This window comes from Vanellus vanellus (genome assembly GCF_965231255.1).
Source record: "Vanellus vanellus genome assembly, chromosome: 6".
In the NCBI taxonomy this organism is placed as follows: Eukaryota; Metazoa; Chordata; class Aves; order Charadriiformes; family Charadriidae; genus Vanellus; species Vanellus vanellus.
The window spans coordinates 47830377-47854118 of NC_138911.1; the positions used below are offsets into that span (position 1 = coordinate 47830377).

The 23742-nt window shown below is 41.8% G+C and overlaps 1 protein-coding gene across 4 annotated transcripts in view; it reads left to right on the forward strand.

Annotated features, from left to right (window-relative positions):
• The window catches only part of NRXN3 (neurexin 3), a gene marked incomplete at both ends in the record, with an annotated part of 989746 nt that overhangs the window by 247519 nt on the left and 718485 nt on the right, over positions 1-23742 (forward strand). For all 4 annotated transcript variants that reach the window (XM_082484857.1, XM_082484858.1, XM_082484860.1 and 1 more), the window contains 2 exons: positions 17641-18079; positions 23013-23396. In XM_082484857.1, coding sequence (XP_082340983.1) covers positions 17641-18079; positions 23013-23396 — 823 coding nt within the window. The remainder of the gene's footprint in view (positions 1-17640; positions 18080-23012; positions 23397-23742) is intronic.

The following is a 23742-nucleotide window of genomic DNA, read 5'->3' on the forward strand; positions in this document are numbered from 1 at the left end:
CTTAACATGAGGAGGAACTTCTTCACTTTGAGGGTAGTGGAACACTGGCACAGGCTGCCCAGGGAGGTTGTGGAGTCTCCCACTCTGGAGACGTTCAAAACCCGCCTGGACGCTGTCCTGTGCAACCTGTTGTAGGTGACCCTGCTCTGGCAGGGGGGTTGGACTAGATGATCTCCAGAGGTCCCTTCCAACCCTGACCATTCTGTGATTCTGTGATTTTGTCTCCTAATTAAAGCAGACCTCTTCTGTCAGAGAACTTCTTTCCATGCAGGTTCCTGCAGCATGTAGATTTGGATGAGTTTGTAGTCTACCTTTGGGTGAAATAGATGAAATTCATCGGATAGCTCACCTAGCATAGTATAAGACTGAGTCTTGAAATCACTGTAGTACTTGTCTGTGCTCTTTGAAGTCTTTTAACGTCTTTTTAAAAGCGTAGGCAAGATAACAGGCCACAGTATTATTAAATGGTTTCACTAATATACATAGTCAGTGTCTTTTCTCTGTACTTTCTTGATAGTTTCCTACTTAGATACTGAAGAATCACATTAGCCCTCTTAGCAACTGCTTTACAAAGGCATTTCATGTTCAATTGGTTATGCACCAAGACACACGCAGTCTTTTCATAGTCACTATTTGCAAGGCTTAGATACGGTTCCCATTGTGTGAGAGTTACTTACAGTCTTTGATCCTAAATCTATAATCTAGCACTGGGCTGAACTGAAATGAGAATGTGTCTGAGTATGTATTATTATATGCATGTCAAAGTGATAAGTAAACTGAATTTTAGATGTCGTCTTGTCCTTTTCCAGAATCTACCTCAGGTGTCAAGACTGCTTTCCGGTCTCTGGAGGTCTCTCAGTGGTTGTAGTTCAGCCCTGCTGGGACTGCAGCTTTGGGCCGTGGCCCTTTCCCCAGTGTGCTGCCCCAGTCTTTCTCTGGCACCTGGAAAGCTTTATTAGTAACACTTCTTCCATAAAATCAGAAGCAAGGCTTAAAGCAAAATGCGTCTGTTTGCATATTTCCTCTTAATGCCCGTAATTTTTTTCGTGCAAGGGATCCTGGGACATTGGAATGAACCTCCAGTCCTAGGATTTTTAGAAAGTGGTACAAGGTGATCCTTATGCTTCTCTGTGTCAGAGAAATCCCTTCAACTGCCACTTGCTACCTCCTCGCTTCCCCAACCACACCAGTGTCTCCAATGTGTAATAATCAATAGTAATCCTAGTAAAAGTAATAATAATGAAATGGCATAGATTTTATGTTCAGCCTGGGAAAAGGAAACTTGTTTTTAGAAGGCAGTGACGATGCCTCTTATACCTCTCACAGGAACATATAGGCAAATTTTGGATTGTGGGATTAACACAAGGGGGTTTATTCTCTTGCTTCAAGCTATTTTAAGTGTGTAACTTTCTGGGGTGTAATACTTCTACACAAGCAAGGAAGAATGTGGCAAGAAGCTGATGATCTGCCTTTAAGAGCTATGTTAGCCTCGGTAGGACAAAACTAGTTGGTAGCACAGGGCAGAAACAGCAGTTCAGGACTTTTGGCTTCTCTTTGTGAGGGACTAACAGGATCTTGGACAGGTATGTGCAACCTTTCTTTCCTTTTGGAAACTCTTGGGAAATTATTCTTACCCTCAGTAATACCTGTTGATAGACCCGCATGCAAATGACGGTTTTGCAGTGAGAGGTGTCAGGCTTGTGGGTGCCAGAACAGTATGAGATACTTGCACTTTCAAGGGCAAAGGAGTTATAATATAAAACCATAGAGACCTTATTGACAGAGTAACTGAGGAGTTAGGGAAAATACTTACCTCTTTTGGTTACTATTTATATTGCTCCCAAAGCAAAATGGGGGAGTGTGGGGTGGCTGAAAAACATGGCCCTTTCAAAGTGTAGTATTCTAGGGGAAGAAAGAGGAAGAAGAGAGCATAGTACAGTATAGAAAACAGCAGCACTTCCAGTGTGCTGTAATCATCATCACTAATCCTCTCCTTTTGACTGCCTTATGTATGAAGGACCCAAGCCAAGCAGAACAATTCCTGCCTGGGAATAGAAAGACACAGTGGTGCTGGGACGCATCGTTGGCTGAACGTACATTCTCTAGCAGTGTACTTCTCAGCATCTACCTCTTTATATTCTGCATACCGGGCTTTGTATGCAATTTGTTGTGGGTTTTTTCCCCTTGTTTGCCTCTTTAAAGTAGCAGAACAATCAGAACTACTGCAAAGTTAGTTGCATCTTCTGAACTGAAGCCTCACTCCTAGATGTACTGGAGGGCGTGGATATGCAAAGGCTGAATTTGCAGTTACAAGAATTCTGGTGTAATCTCACCTCCACCAGTCTTTTCTCTAGGAAATGGTTACTCCGTCCTTGTGTATGGAATATTTCATGAAAAAAAATACTCTTACTTTCTGAGCTACCTTCAGGATTAGTGAAGAATAGCAGTTACCAGAATGACAGGCAGTTTGTTGGCAGCACACCTGCATAAGAACATATGCATGTGGGGATCCACATGCAGATGGTGTGCATTCTTCTAATGCTAATCATAAGCACATTTAAGTTCTCTGTCCTGGAAAAACATGTGCATTGCATAAGAATCACAGGTGGAGAGATGAGTACACATGTATGCATGTACGTACATATAGTAGCGTGCGTACAGGTACTGTTTACAGATGCCTATAAACCCATACATATGCCCTTAGTAGGTACCAATGCAGAGATCCACTGTTCAGATCTATATGTGAGTATGTAAATATGTATGCCTTCTTATGTATAGTGTATGGATATGTTTATATAAATGCAAATATAGATAGCTACATATTGGCAAACAAATATAGCATATAAGTTGATTACATGTCCAGACATCAGCAACCAGTCCTGCACTGACGAATACATATGTGTCCTTGCTCCCAGGATTTTTTTTCAAAGTTTTGTGACTATGTCAGCTATTTTCTCTTATTCCCCTCCTTTTTTTTTTTTTCCTTTAATGGCCAATATAACACAGAGTCAAGCTTTCTTGGTGTATTAGAAAAAGAATGGCTGACTGATTTCTGTGTGTTTTGTGATTTTTGACAATGCTTGCTCTATGCAAGGAGGATAAAACTGCCATAGAGGAGAAACTTTAAGAGTGGTTCTTTAAGAGTGCCACGTAGATGAAACAATCGTTTCTATCATTCTGTTCAACGTGGTCTGGGTAATAACAAGACAGAGCTCCTTTCTCAACCCCCTCCTCCAAAGCAGATTACTCCAGAAATGGAAGTTCACCATGTTCTGAGACTGTTTGCCGCTGCCACAGTAGCGTTTCAGTGCCTCGTAAAGGTATGGAAAGGTTGTTGGGACTTGAATGACAAACGTGGATGGGCAGACCAGTTAACCAGAAAGGATTAAAAATTTAAGTGGAGAATTTTGGTCAAACAATGGCTAAGGCAGATTTTATTTTCTGCCTGTTAGTGTTTGAATAATGTAAACTCTGTAGCTTAAGATCTGCTGTAGATCTTTCTTAAGCAGTAAGATAGTACTGAGCAAAACAGAAAATGTAAGATAATATTGTAAATTAGGCTTGTATCAGATAAGTTTTCTTAGAGGTGACGTCAGTACCCCTTATATGTAAAACCAAGCTCCACACAGAGATGGTAACCCTGTGCCTGGATGCATTAAAACTGCATTGTAGGAGAAGTTAACGAACTGAGGGAAAAGTTTATTGCCATTTCATATTTACATTATTGAATTTCAAATCTGAAAGAGGTTACTAGATTATTTACACTGATCTGCATCACCAAAAAATTTCCTCCAGCTGTTCTTTTGGCCCAGGGTAGCAATTAGGAAGAAGAGACGTTCTGACCATCTATTGACTTGCTGTATGAATTGACCAAGAGTATTCAGGTCTCTCTGTTCTCTTTCTGTAAATGGGGGGTAGCGGCTCTTGATGGGGGAGTGGGAGACAATACAATGGGTTAATGTCAAGACACTAATATTCACAGAGCAACTTAAAATGCTCTGTAGGAATTAAGAATTTCTTATGGAAAGTGTTTTTACAATGGAGAGATGTATTTTTTCCAGCTCCCTTTGGGGAAAAGCCTGCCTCCCCCTGCCCTTTGTTTTTTTTTTTTTTTTTTTTTTTTTTTTTTTTAAGAAAGGAAAAAATACATAGTGATAGACCCACTTCAGAGACAAAACAGTATTGAGAGCTCTCTGCATTTTGCAGAATCAGGCCCAGAGTGCCTGGAACCAGCTAATCAGCTGCCTCTTTTGTCTGGTGCTCATTGCTGACTCCAGCCCTGACCTCTCTCCTTACGGAAGAGCTCTTGCTGCTCCTGATTGTAGCACCCCACCTACTTTGAGAAGGAAGCGTAATCTGGTGCTGAATGGGGTGCTTAGGCACTCATCTGTCTCCCATTTCTGCTTCTCATTTTGGTGCTTCCACTGGAAAATGTCACCTTTTTTTTTTTTTTTTTTTTTTTTTTTTTGCTTTTGTTTCTCTCCCCTTTCACGTGCCTTCCTTAATGCTCTCTCACTGCGGCGGCAGCATTCCGGCTGCGCTGACGGCTTCCCCCTCCCCGCTTATCCTCCAGGAGTTGCACTCCATGCACGCAGCTTTGGGATGAAAGCAAGGGATGATGGCTAAGTTTTACCAACAGCCCAGGTAGGCTCTGGCAGCACCACCGGGTTCTTTGCATGGTTTTAATACTGTTCCCCAAGAAACCTGTAAGGGTGGTGGGGACCAGGAGGACAGTTTTGTCAGTAAGGGTTTCTCTGGAGGCCAGGTGAGAACATATGAGCCGGTGAGGGGAAGCTGTCGCATTCCCACCCTCCCTTTATTGGTCTCAGACAGTGTTGCACTGTGCACTGAAGTGGTCACTGGTGCAGCTGGGTGGCTTCTGAATGAATAGATGGGTTAGACTTTTTGGCATTGTGGTAATTGGACTCACTCCCAAACAGAAGATAGATTATTTTTTTTTTAATTTTATTTTTTCCTTCTTCCTTTTGTTAGTGCTGGAAGCTGTAGAGTTGGAGATCACAGCTGAGAGTTTTTAGATAGATGTAGGAGAATGATACATGTAGGTTCTCTTTTTTTTTTTTTTTTTTTTTCTTTTTTAGATACATGTAGGTTCTTTTTCTAGCATCAGGATGAGGTTATAAGATGACAGTATTTTTCTCTTGTAGGTAGGGAATTAATTACATTCCCTGTCTCCTCCACCAAATATTCAAGGAAATATTTAGCTCTTCATCTCCCTGTTTTCACACAACATAAGTCCCAATGCAGATAAATGTTTGGGGAATCCTACCTGTGGAGGGTTTGAACTTCGCTGCGTGCCTTGGAATTTGAACAGAGGTGAGCAAAGAGGTGCTGGAGAGACACCTGTGTTGGCAGGTTTTTGCACAGGGCAACAAGAGAGGCGTTAAAAAAGGTTTAGAAACCCATAGTATTTCAGTCTAGATGTATGGAGACAGGTTCTCCTCCTCCTCCCCAGTCCATCTAAACGTGTGTAGTGCAGTATGACAGATGGTGTCAACCGCGGGATAGTGCCATCCTGCAGATGGCACCGCTTCAGCAGACCTGGAGTATCTTTGCTTCCTCACAGGAGGAGAGTCTAGCTGAAGGCATGCCTCTTACTTGTGGCTGCAATTGCAGATGGAAGGAGATGCCAGTGCCCCTGTGACCTTCATGCTGAGGCTAAGGGAGGGAGACACACGATGGGATGCAGCACCCCCGGCTGCTATCATCCAACTACAAAGTCACACCACTCTTAAGTTTGTGGACTAAGTCTACACAATACTACATCCACTAAATACTTCCTCTGTTCTTCTAATGATATTGTTATTTAAGCAGTGCTCACTTTTAAGCCTGTGGTCTCCCATATGTAATGGTAAATGGTTTTGATTTATTTTTTTTTCCTGGACAAGTGACAAAAAGATACAAAATGCCACTGTGTTTGGCACAATTTTCCTAGCACATTGGAAGCCTAGGCAGTGCGACTAATGCTTGACTGGCATATGGAGACTGAACTACCTTCTTGTACCTGCCAGGGATGTTCTTGTGAAGCAGGCTCAAGGCATATTGGCTAGGGAAGAGAGGTAGTGGGGAAAAACTGCCTACCTGTAAATGAGCAATATCTATTCAGTATTTTCACAGAAGACTTGAAACATTGGTGTTCTCATTAAAATACATTTTATTACTGAAATGAAAAGCTGAGTGAAATTAAGAGCTTCTTGTCGCAAAGGAGGTTCCTCCAGCCCACATTTGTTTTCATTGCTGCTGGTTCAGATTTTTTTTAAAAATGGAAATCCCTCAAAACTTCAGAATTGAATTCATATGTAACGTTCTGATATTCCCTAAATCATATTGTTTCATATTAATTATTGAGCTGACCCCAAACACTCTGGAGCCAGTTTAGCAAGAACTGTATCTTCCTATCCAGTGCAGTTCCATGTGGTAGCTGTCCCGTAGGACCGTTGTGTCCTATTCTCCCATAGGGGACAGAGTATTTGGTCAAGATGTTTTGTGGCAAAACTACTCATGAATCCTTCTGATGTCAGGTGGGACACTGACATTGCATCACGTGGAAGTATTTCCCTAGAGAGTGCAGACCAGAGGTAAAAATGGGGATTGCTATTGAAAGTAAATGTAATGCCTAGAAAGTACTGGTTTATGTTATGGTAAGCTCATACGAAGGCTGTTAAGTTTGATGAAACTAAACATGCCATTTTGAGTTGCAACAGCTTGAAGTGAAGCATTTCATTGGTAATTCTCTGTTAGGAAAATGGAATTCTGTCTTAGAAAAGCATTCCGATGGAAACATTCACCCACCCATACTAAATAGATCTATTTCTTGAGATAGGTCTTTTGTACTTGCACAACCTTAGGTGGATTTGAAATACAATGAAGTCGCCAAGTGGAGTGTTATTTGCTAAGTCATTGTCTGATACAGTTTTCAGTGTCTTGTGTAATAAGGTTCAAACCTTAAATGATCAATGAGGCCATCCTAAAATAATTCCTCTCTGCCTTTCAGATGAAATCCTTAAGACACTTGACAGTAATCATTTCCTCACATACTCATCAGTGAACCAAGCCAGACAGATTTAGCTTGTGCTAGCTAGACAAATCTGAGATTTGAGGATGCGTTTGGGAGGAGCAGAGCATTTTGTAACTGGTGAATGTATATATAAGCTTAATATGGAACGGAATGTGATTGAAGTCAACTACTGCATGCTGGTAAATAGGCTTCTGTGATGATGATTTTTTTTTTTCTTTTCTTTTAACTCAAAAAAAAATCCTGTCAAACCTTCATTAGCTAGGAAGTTCATTCATAAATTTAAGCTCTTCAAATTTGTGAGAGAGAAGAATTGTGTTAATATAAGCTTTATTCTTCATTTCTGTGCATCAAACACTAGGAAAGTCTTTAGCTACATAGCCATTTCCTCCTCCTCGTGTCCCACCTGCCCCCCAACAAAGAATCATATAAAATAAAACTGGAATGGACCATGAGAGGTTATTTAATTCTTTCCACTTCCACTGTCCCAAGACAACATCAATGACAACATATATGTGAGTCTTGACGGCAATTTGTTTAACCTGTAATTAAAGGCCTGCAGTGATGGCTGCTCCTCAGGCAATCTCTTCCAGTGCTTCACTGTTCGTAAGTTAAAAAAGCTTTTACTAACATCAATTCTAACACTTCCTTGCTGTAATTTTTGCCCATTATTTCTCATCCTTTTCAGCATAGATACAAAGAACAGATTGTTCCCTCCTGCTTTTTAGCAGCCTTTTTATATTTGAACGCTGTTATAATGTCTCCTTGCAGTTTTCTTTATGTTAAAAAGAAGCAATACTTTCAATCTTTCTTCTATTTTCTAGACCTCCGGTTATTCTCATTGCTCTCCTCAGGACTTTTTCCAGTAGTCCCACTCCTTTCTTCAAATGCAATTCTCCAAACTGGACACGATCTCCAGCAGAGTACAGCATTGTCTCCTCCTATGTCTCCATACATTTCAGGATGCTTCATTCAATCCACCCAATGAATGTTTTTCTGTGTGTAGCTATTAAGTGTTTCTTTCGTCTGGTTGGTTTGGGTTTGTTTTTTTGTTTTGGTGTTTTTTTTTGTTTTTTTTTTTTGTTTTTTTTTTTTTTACACCAATGCACCATACAGGCTCAGTGTAGAACACAGAATTTCCTCATTATTGTGTATGCATGAATATTTGTAAAATACTGGCATATCTCCTCTATGCCCTTCTTATATCCAGAGACACATCCAAGATACAAGTTGCTTTTCAGGACTAGCATGAGGTATGCCTGTGTCTATGACCTGTGGCACAAGTAAGGAGCATTACAGCTGGCTGTCTTGGCTTCCCTGTCCCGCGGCTTTTATTGTTCTCTGTTAGTAGGCCAAATGGAGGGTGAATAGAACATGAAGCAAGAGGGAAGTTCAAGTTTGTACATGTGAATCCACAGTGAAATGCGATAAATGCTTTGCCATGACACAAAGGTGAACTCTGCTACTGTCAAATAAATCAGTTACTTTTTCACCTAAATATTAAGAAATATCAACTGGTTTTTAGGAGCAGACTGAGAAATCTAATTTCTCAGAGCATTTCTTTTAGCTTTAGCAGTAAAGATGAAATCTCTCCTTGTCTTCACTTACAGAAGGCGGCTAATTAGCACTTCTGCAAAACTAATTCCATGACCTCAAGTTGGCCACCATAATGTGAGGAATATGCTTTTGAAAATATTGAGTTTAGGTGGCTTCCTCACCATTGCTTAGAAAACCGGTGGAAAAGTGATATTTTAAGAAATCCAGAAACTATACCTTATTTCCTCTGATCCCTTTCTTCACTTATTGTGCAGAACTTGAAGTTTCTGTAGCAAGGAAAGAAGAGGACACTTAAACCGTAAAAGAGCATTCATCCTCAAATCATAGTTGATGCTACAACCAATTCTACTTAATCTTACTGCTGCCTATGCTGTGCCTTTTCGGTAGCTGAGGAAACGACTTTAGTCTTTGAGGCTAATATAGAATCCTTCAGCAGCAGTTCTTTTGCAACTATAATGGCTTCTCCCCCCTCTATACAGTGTCATGTCTCTTTTCACAAATCAATATATATAATTTCTAATCTTTCCATCATGTTTTGTCTCAAGACGCAGTTGTGGGGTCTGCTATTCCCTTTGAAATCAAGATTTTCTACAACAATAGACCAAATGAATTAGCAGTCTGTGTATCTCAGCATGAAGGATGCAGAAATCCACCCATGTGATAAAATAAAGTCCGTCCTTCTTGATACCCGTTAAAAGGAAGGAATCCAAGAAGCAGGTCATTTCACAACCCTGCTTTTCTGAAGTTTGAATGCTGCAGTGCAACATCGAGAATGAGTAAGGCTGTAGAGCGTTTGACATTTTAGTCGCTTAGCAAGTCATAGGTAACTCAAGAAGAAGAAGGCTCAGTATATGCAAAAACATATTGTACAGCTCTGGACACTTATTAGAACTTCAGTAAATAGCTGTAAAGCAACTTTTTCCCCCCTAAAGTTTGGGATCTCCTATATTCATATATTTGGTTGTTTGTAAGGCAAAAAATCTTATGCCTTATTCCAAAAAGGCATAGATAGAAATGTTTGGTCTTATCTTGGTATAGTCCAAGGTGAAAGATAAGACGGCAAGATGGACCTTGATCTGCCTTAATCTGTTTAAGCTTGCTCTGGGATACCCTGTGAATGATTTGGGTTGGTGTTAACACTGTAGTAGCTGTGAACACACTCTTGATGTCCTGAATTCTCATGAGAAGCAGGGGCTTATTTTTTTGGCTTGAAGGACCGTTGTGACCACAATGAAGTACTGGGTCCTGTGTCCTCAGTATCTGTTGAGGAAGTGTTCTCAATAGACCAGTTGAAGAAATTCCACCCTGCCTTTTTCAGCCCTTTTTTACTGGCACCTTGAATCCCTTTTCTTTCTCTTTCTTTATATCCTACTTCAGGGAATGCTTCTTTCTGTCTTCCTATCAGTCTCCTGAAACTATATCTCTCTTCCCTTCTGGAGTTTTCCATAAAACTTGAAGTTATTCAGAACCTATTGTAAGGTGGAAAAAATTTTGTAGGGAAGCTTGAAATTGTTTAAGCGTTCTACTCACCGTATTCCAATTTTTAGCTGGGTAAACACATGTTCTTTGTTAAACATAATTCATATGGCATGTAGGATCTCATTACTTTAGTCAACATAGCACAAATCATATTTGAGTCTTATAGGTTTAGTTTCAGTTACTTATCATCAATGTTTGATGTATTGTTTTTCATGACAGGTAAATTGACTCCTTCAGTGTGGTGAATGGTGATTGTGGGTTTTTTATTACCTGAATACAGTTGTTATCCCAGTGAACCATCAAATATGTTTAGATCAGATATGCACAGTTCACATACAGTTCTTCAAATATAGCATCTTTAGTTACCCATCGCTGAAGCTTTGGGTCGCTGCATACATAGTCTGTCCCAAACACAAAATAAAGCGCTGTTAGCTGGTGGGTTTGTTTCTCCTCGCTCGTCGGGGCAGGCTAGAAACACGTAGTTCTGGTAAACCATCTGATAAACTGTAATTTATTAAGCTGCAGGAATTTGCCTGGTTCCGTGCAGGTGCCTTTAAGGAATTCTTAGAAAGGCTCTAGGCTGAATGTATTGCAGTTTCTCCTTCTGAGAAGTTATATGGGCAGTTGGTGAAGGGGGCAACCTGGGAAAGAAAAAAAGCAATTGGTGATACACAGGATGCAGCAGGTTAACAACTTTCCTGAACTTCAGAGATGCTCTTCCTCGTGCAGTGGGTTGACCCTGGGTGGGTGCCAGGTGCCCACCAAAGCTGCTCTATCACTCCCCTCCTCAGGCAGACAGGGGGGAGAAAATATAATGAAAGGCTCATGCGTCGAGATAAGGAGAGGGAGGTCATTCACCAGTTACTGTCATGGGCAAAAGAGACTCAGCTTGGGGAAAATCAATTTAATTTATTAACGATTGAATCAGAGGAGGATAATGAGAAATAAAAACTAAATCTTAAAACACATTCCCCTCACCCTTTTCTTCTTCCCAGGCTCAACTTTACTCCTAAATCCTCTACCTCCTCCCCCCCAGCACCGCAGGGGGATGGGGAATGGAGGTTGCAGTCAGTTCATCACACGTTGTTTCTGCTGCTCCTTCCTTCTCAGGGGGAGGACTCCTGACACTCTTCCCCTGCTCCAGCATGGAGTCCCTCTCATGGGTGACAGTGCTCCATGAACTTCTCCAACATGAGTCCTTCCCATGAGATGCAGTTCTTTACAAACTGTTCCAGTGTGGGTCCCTTCCACAGGGTGCAGTCCTTCAGGAGTGCTCCAGTGTGGGTCCCCTGTGGGGTCACAAATCCTGCCAGCAAACCTGCTCCAGAATGGGCTCCTCTCTCCATGGGTCCACAGGTCCTGCCAGGAACCTGCTCCATTGTGAGCTTCCCACAAGGTCACAGCCTCCTTTGGGCATCCACATGCTCTGGCATGGGGTCCTCCACAGGCTGCAGGTGGGTATCTGCTCCACTGTTAACCTCCATGGGCTGCAGGGGCACAGCCTACCTCACCATGGTCTTCACCACCGGCTGCAGGGAATCTCTGCTCTGGTGCCTGGAGCACCTCCTCCCCCTCCTTCTTCACTGGCCTTGGTGTGTTTGCAGAGTTGTTCTCACATATTCTCACTCCTCTCTTCTGCTGCAGTTTCTCTTGCACAGGTGTTTTCCCCCCTTAAATATGTTATCCCAGAGGCGCTACCACTGTTACTGATCAGCTTGGCCTTGGCCAGCAGTGAGTAAGTCTTGGAGCTGGCTGGCATTGGCTCTATTGGAAATCGGGGAAGCTTCTAGCAGCTTCTCACAGAAGCCCACCTGTAGTCTCACTGCTGCTAAACCTTGCCATGCAAACCCAGTACACCTAGCTAGCTAAACTCATGCAGCCTTCAGGTTAGTGCCATTTTTTTTATGATGTTTCATGATGGTCATCTTCTAATTCACCAGGCTATCAATGGCTGGCTATCAATGGCCATTCCCCTTTGGAACGTGCCTGTGTCCAGCCTGCGCTGAAAACCATATTTCTGGCTTAATAGCACCAACTTGGAGAGGAATTTTTATATTGGCTACTGGCCAAGTCTAGCACATAATTTTTCCTCACTTTTGTTGTTCCCTCTCTATCTGCATCTTCACTTGATTGCAGAGAGGCGCTTTTCATCACTGTGAAAAGCCATCTGATTAGAGCTCTCATTAACCCATGAGTGAAGCTTCTTATAAGTTTAGCTGGAGAAATTCCTTGAATGCTTCAGAGTTGCAAATTTGCCATTTTTAAGAAACCTCAAAACTAGATTGCCAATTTGTTTTAGCTCAGCTTAAAACAAACTCTTCTTTCTCAGCAAATTTAAAGGATACCTAATTTACTGTATATCTTTTTATCCCTCAAAATGTTTCAGATGTCATGGAATTCTACTGCTGATTATCAGAGACTCTGTGTGTCTGGACTACCCCTTCCCTGACCATCCATCTATACTGGTCCAATTAATTAAACAAAGGCATCGAACAGTCAAAATATTCCTCTCTTAAAATGTATTTAGAAGCAATCCTCATGGAAAGGAAAAAACCCCACTTTTTGCATTGTCCTAATTTCAGTTTTGAAATATAAAGCTATTTTAAGATTGGAAGCATGAAGGTTACTTCTCAAACGCTCTGTTCATAGCTTTAACTAGTAATTTTATTCCTGTTTTTCTTTTCTACCTTCCTTCCCGGAATAACTCTAAAGTAGACATGTATGTCTGTACCAAGAATCATCTCCTTGATTCACTTAGGCCTCTTGACCTTCTCCAGTACACGTATCAGACATAAGATTAACTCAAGCCTGTCTCTGTGTAAACAGGCAAGATCAGCTTTGTTCAGAAAAAAAATAGACAAATTTATGGGCGCTACTTTCATTGCTTTGCTTACAAGTGACACTAGAAGACTATGTCCTAGTGAGGGACAGCTCTCAGTCAGTCATGGCCTCGTTTGGAGTTAGAGGTGTGGGTTTCAGTCAGTATTTTGGTATATCCTGAAAAGCCCTCAAGTTAGCTCAGAAATTAGTGGTAAAATGAGACTACAAGGTAGGAAGTGTTGTGCAGATGATAAGTTCTGCTGCTGGAAGACAGCTTCCTCCGTGAAACGTGAAAACATTTCTTCTCTGGCTTGTAGCATGTGACTTTCTAAGAAACTAGTTCTTGAAGCTTCTATGTTTAAAACTATAGAATCAAGTTTTTTGCCCTAGACATTTTACTTCCCTTCCTTTTCAATGGGTGGTGGCAAGGTAGGATCACAAACATATAAAAAAGCCTCACTGAAAGCACGGGTGGCAAGTCAGGCCGCGATTGACCCAAGCATCTTCTTTACCAGACAGTTTTAACATTTGAGAAGGATGTGTTTCATCTATCCTGGAAAACTGCACTGAAACACAAAGATTCATAGGTTATGAGGCCAGAAAGAGCCATTACGATAATCTAGGCTGATTTGCTATTTAATTAATTCTTGTCTCACTATGTCTTTTAGAGAAAACAAGACATTATTTTAATTTAAAGTTGCCAGTAGCAGAGAACACACCATAACCTGTAGTAAATTATTTCAATAGCAAATTACCCTCATGTAAAAATAAGTCATAACATTTTAAAATGTGAATTTCTCTAACTTCAATTTCTAGCCCCCGAATCCCATTATTCCTTTGTCACGTGGATTGAAGAGCTCTCTATTTGCCAAATTCCATTTTCTGCACAGGTACTCGTAGATTGCAATCGTATCACCCTTTAACCTCTACCTATTAAACAGACTGAATTTGAATGTTCTTCACTATGGGACATACATTCCAGTCATTTAATTATATTCCCTTTTCTCATTCTTGAACCTTTGGTTTAACAATTGAACTGTGGATATATCAGAAGCAGTCTTCACATTTCATTGCCCAAGGCAGAGATGCTGTTGTTTCTGTATTCCTGCTCAGGATTCACCTTGGTTTTATGCCCAAGGATTATTTTTATCCTTTTACTTATAGTGCTGAGATGTACCTGATTATACATCAAGATCTTGATGTCCAAATGTGGCTGTCAATGGTACCTCAAGTCAGCTATGTGAACACCGGCACTTTTTCCGTAAACACAGATGCCTTTTAAATTTTTTAAGCTAGGTTGTGGGTTTGGGTTTTTGTAAAGAAAATAATGTAGAACAACAAACACTTGAATAATAGATATTCAGATTGGGGCGGATCTGTTTCTTTTGAAAAGAAGGAATTCAGAACTTGTTTCTATTCAACACCCTTTCTCCTCTCTTCCCCAAGTCTTCCTTTGTGCTTGCATTCTTGGTCCTTTCTTTCAAACTTGCTCTCAGATCCTCCGTTGTTAGTGACTTTCTGGGTTGCAATTAACTCCATATAATTTTCTCTAGATCCTTTGAAATTCTTCTGTCTCAAGGATTCTCCAGCTGTTGTACTGGTATAGCTAATGAAATATAAGATAGTCTGCAGTGAACCCCAAATAAACCTGGAGGCAGACCCTTTGCATTTCCCTGAAAGAGATGGGAATAGTTACTCCAGTATCAAATATGTGAAAGGGAGAGATGTAACCTGTACGTGGCTCAGCTGAGAGCTGGAAGCTGCTTGCGTGTATGTGATCATATTCCTTCTACCAGCAACCTGTAGAGGTTGCTGAAAGCAGATCATCGAGTCACAGCTAGATACAAGCCAGCACCAGCCATCAATCATATGTAGGGGAACCGTGCTACCTGTCTGCCCCTCTCATATGGGGGAGGGCTGGGTGAAGGTACACTTTAGAGATTTGTTGGTTTAAGCAACTGTTAGTAGTAGCCTGTAAGGGCAGTTCTCCTATGTTAGGATCATTAAAGTCACAGTTCATTTAGGCCTGCTATTCTCTTGCTCACCAAAGCAACTCCATAATGGGGTGAAACCAAAAATGCAGTGTTGTGCCGAAGTCCTACCAGTCAGGGAGTCCCATATGTATGTGCTGGCAGAAGGACTCTGTCCACAGGAGCTCATTTCCAATTACCCTCTTTTCCAGACTGTCCTTACAGTGGGGCAAGAAAGTAGACCATGTACAACCTACTATACATGTAGATTCATTAAGCACATGGGAAAAGCCCTAGTGGGTCTGAAGAACAGTCAATCCATTTACCTGGTATTCTGCCTGCATTACTGGCAGGTTCAAGTGCTGTTGGTTTAGGATTATTAGAAGGTCCGTCCCTTCTTTTTCCCTTTAATATCATTTTGCGGACTTGCTGTCCACTTATCTTTCTGGTTCTTTTTGCGCCTGCTGATGCTCTCTGCTTCCACGACCTCCTGTGGCAGCAAGTTCCAGAAGTTCACTACCCTCTGTGTAAATAAGTACTTCTAAAAATCCATTTTAAACTGATACCCTACAGGTTCCAGCGAATGCCTCTAGTTCTGTTATTGCTGAATTTGGCAAAGAGCAGTTCTACGTTAACCTTCTCCATCTTCAATCATATTTCTTCTCGGAGCCCTGGCCTTTTCAGGCTATCCTCGTAAAGCATCCTGCTCCATCCTCTTGATTGTTCTATTTATTTTCCTCTCTACCTCGAGATGCAGAGACAGGACTGCATGCAGCGCTCAGAACTAGTGCTTGTGGAAAGCACAAGGCTTGCTGCGCACACAAAGTATGTGCAGAAGTCCTGGGCTGACCAGATAGCTGCGTGTACATGGAGTACCTCTCACACTTCTTGTGCGTGCCTTTCCTGGATACAAAGGTAGCTGCCGCTCATCTCTGCTGTCGGGCTGAGGTGCACCTCGTTGTCTGGCAAGAGGGGGAGGCTGTAGTGCACAGCCTTGCTGAGTCACTGGAAGGAGGTGTATGGTCGGTCTAGCAAGAGCATTTGACATGGTTAATCCATAGAATGAAACTACTACCGTCCCACAAATGGAAAATGTATTTTATTCTTGTTGAAGGTATTAATAGACTTGAAGTTTTTGAAGTCTGCGAGGACAGAGCGCTTTATTGGGAATTGGAGCAAAACAAGCTATTGTGGGTCAATACTGTCCTCTGCTGGGAGGAACTACAGCTTTGTGCCGTGTCTCAAATGGGAATTAACAACTGGCTTCTCCTTTTGCTCTGATGTAGGGTGTTTTGCCTTTGCAACAGGAAAATTTGATGCTCTGCTGGCTGCACTGGGGAAGTTCTCCTTTAATGCTTAGCGAAAACGGGAAATTCTTCGCTTGTTACAAATGAGTTGAATTGTGATTTAATTTATTTTTCATCCTGAGGTTACCTGCTTTAGAAGCTTATCCCTTATTTTCTCCCTCATTCACCTTTTAATAGTCACTGCACACTCATTTCTCTGACTTTCCTTTCCTATTTGTAGAATTAACAATGCATATCTCCTTTCCCCTCTTTTTTCATAGCAAATTGCTGACAACTCAAGCTGCTAGCATTTTGAAAGCAGAAATCAAATGTGTGTATGTATATGCTATATGTAGTAGATACAAAGTAATTTAAAGTAATAACTCCTTAGAAGAAATCGGAGTAGTCACTAGTGTTGCAGAACGTGAATTCAATCAAAATTGTGCCAGTTGCAGAAATGCTTTTGCTTGCTGTATGTGCCAGCTCTGGGTTTAGGAAGCACAGAAGGTGGTTGAGAGGAAGTACAATTTACAAATACTTCAGTTTTGTGCCTTCTCCGGTCCCTGCCTCAGTGAGAATGGCACGGGGCAGAGAGGAGTCCTCTTTGCAAGGAATTCTGTACCTGTGAGAAAGAGAAGGGCAGGAGGTCTGGACTCCTGAGCAAGCCAGGTATGCTCACATACAAATTGTCTGTTTGGCTTGTCTGTTTGGGACTCTTCTCTTGGCTAATTTCTGTCCGTAGCAACACGGAGTCCGGAGTTCTGGTCCTTAACCCAGAGAGAGTAAGAGTGCAGGCACTGAATATGAACGCTTTCACGTGTTAGCACAGAGACCATAGGTTTCTTGAAGCGAGGGTAACCTATGCAGATGTCTCCATAGCAAGTTTGTGCCTGTAGTGATCCAAGATTTCTCAGTCAGAGAAATTTTAAGTCTTTGTTATTATTTTGTTGTAGCTCTTTAGGAGCCACAGGGCGATCACCAACAGTTCACAGTAACTTGCTCAAATTTTTTTGCGTCTCTCTCCTAGTAGTTAAGTGGGCTTATAGGAATAATAGAGAAATGACAGTGGTGGTACAGAGTTTCCTGCTGTGGCTAGCAGAGATGGACGTGGAGGTTACACTTTGTTATGTATTTTTTATGGGATTTATGCAAATATAACAGCATGATACCAGACACACACTGTATTTTATGTATAAAGGCTTTTACAGCAGAGTAGGACTGTGGTAGAGTTAATTGTTCTCACTGTCCTTCAGTTAAATGTTCTCTTCTGCCTGCTTATCTGATCTATAGTCATTGCAAAGCACCCATTCCTGTCATTTCTATACATGCTCCTGGTTGTGCTCTCTCCCTCTGTCATCATGTCAGACTCTTGCATGGTCTCCTTTCTGCTCCCCACTGCCTTTTGGGAGAAGTTTATCTCCCGTGGCTGAAAGTAATTGGGGTATTTGTACTGTATGCAGGATTGATGTATGATATTTTTCCTTGTGTCTGGCAGGTTGTTTATAAGAATAACGACATTCGTCTGGAGCTGTCTCGCTTGGCACGGATTGGTGATACTAAGATGAAGATCTATGGGGAAGTGAAATTCGTATGTGAGAATGTGGCTACACTCGATCCCATCAGCTTTGAGACACCTGAGGCCTATATTAGTCTGCCTAAATGGAATACCAAAAGGATGGGCTCCATCTCATTTGATTTCCGAACCACCGAACCCAACGGACTGATCCTTTTCACCCATGGCAAGCCTCAGGAGAGGAAAGATGCCAGGAGCCAGAAAAATACAAAGGTAGACTTCTTTGCAGTTGAGCTTCTAGATGGGAACCTCTACTTGCTGCTGGACATGGGATCTGGGACCATTAAAGTCAAGGCCACCCAGAAGAAAGCCAATGATGGAGAGTGGTATCATGTGGATATTCAACGAGATGGAAGATCAGGTAGAGTGATGACTTTTTCTTAAGTAGATTAATCTTTCAGATCCAGACCTAGGGCTGTGTATTAATTCTCAGAACATTCAAAACCTGTTAGATATGAGTCACCTTCTTACAAAAACTTAGTGTTACTCCAGTGATGTTTATCCAGCAAAGCAAAGATGTGAATGGCTAGGTTTTCATTAAATGTTTAGTGTGAACTTTGGATAGCACATCACAGAGGCAGTCTATTATTTTTTTTATTTACAATCTTCAGATCTTGTAGACCGACCTTTGCAATTACATACGTAATTACAGTGAAGACTTCTTTGTAGGCCATAATAAGGTTTAAGGTTCTTCAGAACCATTATTATGTAGTCCTTAGTTTGAGAAATTCTCACTGATCTACTTTGGGTTTCTGTTCAAAAAGAAGCTTAGTAGGAACCAAATGAAAACTTACTGCTCTGACCTAATATTACCATCTCCTCCTTGATCTTGTGTCTTTAAAGAGCAAGGGTCATGAGGAAAATAAAAGTAATGGGCACAACCAGTCACAAAATTATGGCGACAAATCAACATTTTCATCCTATTCTGTTTCCTTTAGTATCTTGTAGTTTTCAGTTAGGTTTTGTTACTCTCTTGGATGCCAAATTCTAGTCTTAATATCTGAGTCAGGTCCTTTTTTTCCTCGCAGCTGCTTCTTTTTAAAAAATGTGGTTTAGTTTATTTCTAATGATATACCTACCATGCAATTACCAAGAGGTATTTTTGATTGTTTCTAGTGCAGGATATCTAGCTAGCATACTCATGATGTACTCTGAAATTGTCAAAGGAAACAAAATGATCAAATACTGTAACTTCACCTTGAGAATATGCGAACAATTGTGCTTGAATTCTTCCTGAACCGTTGGGATCTCAAAGCCTGGCTGTATATCCCTTCAAAGGGAATTTTGCTTACATTTGCAAGTGGATTTGGGATTTGTCTGGTGATCTGCTGATGATAGCTTTAGGTCCCTGATTTTATGTTTCCAGTTGCTGAATGCCATCAGTAGAGAGAACACAGTGCTGGAATTTGCTTCCCTTGAGTTTTCAAAAGAGCTGACTTTTTCGATACCATGCAAAGCCTAGCTGTTTGAACAGGTCTTTGCCTGAAGCTAGTCTTTTCTTTGATGATGCGAGGAGTTTCTTTGTATTGGGCATGGTGCTCTACTAGGACTTAATATGTGTGGTTATATGTTGCTATCTACTAAAGACATCGATAGGAACATTTTATAAAGGAAGCCATAAATAAATAAATAAATGGAGCTTTGATTTCTTTAGAGTTGCTAAAATTTAATTAACTTCCAAGGATAAACTCAATTAGTTGCATTCAGTGCTGCCTTCAGTTTTTCTTGCTCACTGGGGGACTGTCTGGTCCCTGGAGAGGCAGCTGCAGAAGGAGAAGAAACAGAAATGACACTAAGTTCTCTGCTAAGAATGTTTGTAAAAACCTAGGAAGGGCAACGTGTGTTCATTTAGATGAGGAGGGTGTGACAGACAGCATTGCTACTTGGTCGATGGAGACTGTAGGACTGACTTGTTGGTCGCTCGGCAGGGAGGTTTGTGATGTTCTGGACACTGATTAGAAATAACAGATTTTGAATTAAAAGTGCTTTGCTCAACAAGAATGAACACATTTGTACGTTCTTGTCTTCTCTTTTTTTGTTGTTTTTTAATTGCATTTTCTGCTGACGATGAGTACTGGGTTAATGATCCTAGCGACTGATGTCTTGTCTCCCCAGAAAACTAGGACAGTGGCATTGATTTCTCGACACCATACCTTTAGGAAGCACCAGCCACTCTTATCCAGTAGTACTTTTGGTAAATGTGAGAAGGAAGTTCAGGATCTCTTCTTGTTTAGTCCTTGGCTTTTCTCCCATGTGTGGACCAGAGGATGGTTACACTTTGAAGATTTTCTTATTTTATTTTTTTTTTAACTAAAGCTGTCAGGCCTTTATTAGGTGTCATCTCCCCCCTTCTTCTTCTCATTTCTGTAACAGACCAAAACTTTGCGCTCTGCTGAGCTTAGTAAAGTAGCCTAAAAATCCAAATATTCACTACTGCAATGTACTGAGGCAGGAGCGCAAATGCTGGGGAAGCATGGCAGTTGTGCTGGACTAACCTGTGGCACCTCTAGACCCCTTAGGCTTTGTGTATGCTTTGGTCTGTGTTGGCTGCCAGAGCCACAAAAGCTGGTTTTTCTCTCTACTCTGACAGAAGCTGACAGCGTGGACGTGGACACCAAGTGTCCTGTAATCTTTCTGTCCTTAGGGAAAGCTCCTACAAAGTGTCCACAAAACCTGCCACAGTTTCTAGCTGGGGAAGACTGAGCACGTTACACAAGGCAATGCTTTCAGCTGCTCATCAGCTACAAAACACACGTGTTGTCCCACCCACTCAGACACTAAAAATCTTACTGGAAGGTTTGGTCTACGGTTGCATCAGCGCACTGCTTTGTATATCAGATCTGCCCTCAGTAGCTGGGGGTCTTTTGGTCTGTTTGTTCTTTAGCCCTGCACGAAGTGCCTAAGGGACTGGAAAAGAGATGCTTAGATGCTTCTGATTTCTCAAGATGGGGTTTGATTTACCTAAACAAGTTGCAAATGCGGCATTTGGAAGAAAAAAAAAAATAAATGTCAGCTTATTTGACTTCTTCTTAGGGTCAATTCAGAATTTCTCCATTTCAGCAGCTTGGTCTTAAAGTGCTGTGCATCCAAGCTAGTACCATCTCCTTACAGGAATAGTTGCAGGGGACAAAACGCTGGCAGAAAGCTAGGCTGCTGTCTAGCCTATTCCCTTTCATCATCTCATGCTCTTTCTCCAGGTTTTACCCTTTTCCTTGGTATATCCAGTATTTCTTCTTTTTTAGGGGGTTTCTTTACCTTTGTGGCTTTTGCAGGTGCTGGTTGTTTTCTCCATAGTAGCAGCTGTCTGGAGCTCAGCCCTTTGGTATTTTGGTTTGTTCTAGTCTTTTGAGTAGTATGTGCTCCACATGCTGCTTTTGAGGAGCAACAGCGGAGGTGCTGGAAGGGAGGCTGTGATCCTGGGGCTCTGTGACACACGCTGCCTTTACGACTGTAGGTGTATTGTCACATCTTCTCTTTTCTTACTTTGTAAAAGGGAAAATGTCTGTGGTGCCACAGCTTGTTTTTACAAAATGATTCATCAAATAACCTTGGTTCTCTTTGAGCCTTTAATTTGTAACGCCTCTGTTGCTTCTGGCACTCTGCTGCCTCTGACATTATTCCTAAATTATTACCGAATGTCACACACATGAAATACCTCGTGTCTGTGTCATACGGGCTGCTCTCTAAGACGACACCTATTACAACTGAAGAAAAAGCATGTGTACACGACTGCACTTTTTCCCAGAGACACAAAATAGAGCTAACTCTATTAACTAAACTCTCCCACCTTATCGCAGGGGTGTATGATAAAAATGCAATGATGTGGAATTAATCTTAAAGCTTGGATAGTTGTCTCTGAGGACAGACTATCTTAATGACAAGGCAATTGGATGCAATGATTTATAACTAGGGAGAGAGAATTGCTGATTTTTAGCTGAGTGTCTGGTGGGCAGATGTCCCTATCACAAAAGCTGCTGAATGCTCTTCTGAAGCGTATGCTGCTCTGGGATGCGAGACACCTGCATTATGTTCCCTGTTTCTCTTTGGATGCACTGTCTGACCTTAAACAAGTCACTTCACTTCTCTGCACCTATTTCATGTGTTCTGACTATATTTCTGTATTATATGTTCTGATTATTTTATGAGCTGGGACAATTTCTTGAAATATATAGGAATTACCTCAGTGCAATATGCCCACATTTGCTTGGAGCATATGGAAGCTACTACAGTTTTAATTACAACTGTTCTTCAGAGAGAACCTTTTTCTTTCTCTACCTTGATTTTCCTGTTTATAAAATAGAAGTTAGAATACTTAACTTTCTTTGTAAAACCATAGAATAATTTATTTTGGAACACACTTCTGGAGATTTCTAGTCCAAACTCTGCCAAAATCCGGCCTTATTTCAGGGTAACGTCCAGTTGTGTTTTGAATGCCTTCAGGATGGTGATTCCAGAACCTCTGTGACGTTCCTGTTCGCATGATTGACCACCCTCAGGGTGAAAAAGGATCCTCCTTATGGAGTTGGAGTGTCCCCTGCTGCAACCTGTGATCACTGTCTCTTGTCACTGCAAGTGCACACTGCTGACTCACTTTCAAATTGTTGTCCACCATATCCCCAAGTTCTTTTCTGCAGAGTTGCTCCTTAGCCAGTTGGTCTCCAGCCTGTACTTCTGTATGAGGTTATTCTGCCCCATGTATAGGACTTTGTATTTATTGTTGTTGGTGGTTTATATCAAACCTTTCTATTAGTCCTTTGCTCCACCCTGTAAAGGTTTCTCTGAGTGGTAGCCCTGTGCTTCCTCCAATGCACATCCCCAATTTGATGTCCTCTACAACCTTGATGAGGGTCTATTAGTTCCATCATCCAGGTCCAGCTTTGGAGGTACTGGTGAAGTGTTTTCTGGAAAAGCTACGTAGTGTGAATTGATATGCTTTTACTAATCTTTTTTTCTCTCCAGTCCTGATACCATCAAATTCCTGTATGTTCTCAGTAAGTCTGTGCTTTGCTGGATGAATACCACTGAATAATGATCAGGTTTTATGTGTTCTTATTTAGCCATTGCATTGTTATGCTTGTGACCTTATAATGCAAGTTGGGATACAGTCACGTGATGCTCAGTCACTGCATGGAAGTATTTATGGCTTGTGGTTCAAGAGGAGAGGGAGCTGTGTGGGAGACACTGTCTTCACTCGCCTGCGCTGAACCTTAAACCTCACTCAGTTACTGGAAAAAAATGAACTAGACTGAGGCTGTTAGTGAAAGTGTTGATGTCTCCTTTTTCTCCTCATTTAGGTACTATATCAGTGAACAGCAGGCGCACCCCATTCACTGCTAGTGGGGAGAGCGAGATTCTAGATCTGGAAGGCGACATGTACCTCGGTGGGCTGCCTGAGAACCGGGCAGGTCTCATCCTTCCCACAGAGCTCTGGACAGCAATGCTGAACTACGGCTACGTCGGCTGCATCCGAGACTTGTTCATCGATGGACGAAGCAAGAACATCCGGCAGCTGGCAGAGGCGCAGAATGCTGCAGGAGTCAAGTCCTCCTGCTCCCGCCTCAGCACCAAGCAGTGCGACAGCTACCCGTGTAAGAATAACGCAGTCTGCAAGGATGGCTGGAACCGCTTCATTTGTGACTGCACTGGCACCGGCTATTGGGGTAGAACATGTGAGCGAGGTAAGCCGAGTTTTCTGACCTCAGTTACACGGAGCTGAAGGTGTGCAGGAGAACTAGAGCAAAATCTAGTGCTTCCATGAGACTTTCCCCTGCCCTTGTTGGTCTTCCCGATGCTAAGTTCCAGTCCCCACACTAGGAGAGGTTTCCTCTCTGATCGTTTCCTTCTAGTCTTTTCCACCTTCGTTTCAGGAGCTTACCTTCTTCATCTGCCACTGCGCTCCTTAAACCTTCTTGAAGACCTTGTCATCAAGTTCCAGAGTTTCTTTGACTGAGTATGGTTTGTCTCCTAAGGCAGAAAATGCTGCTCCGTGTGAGAAGTCTCAGGCAAATTACTGGAAACACTTCC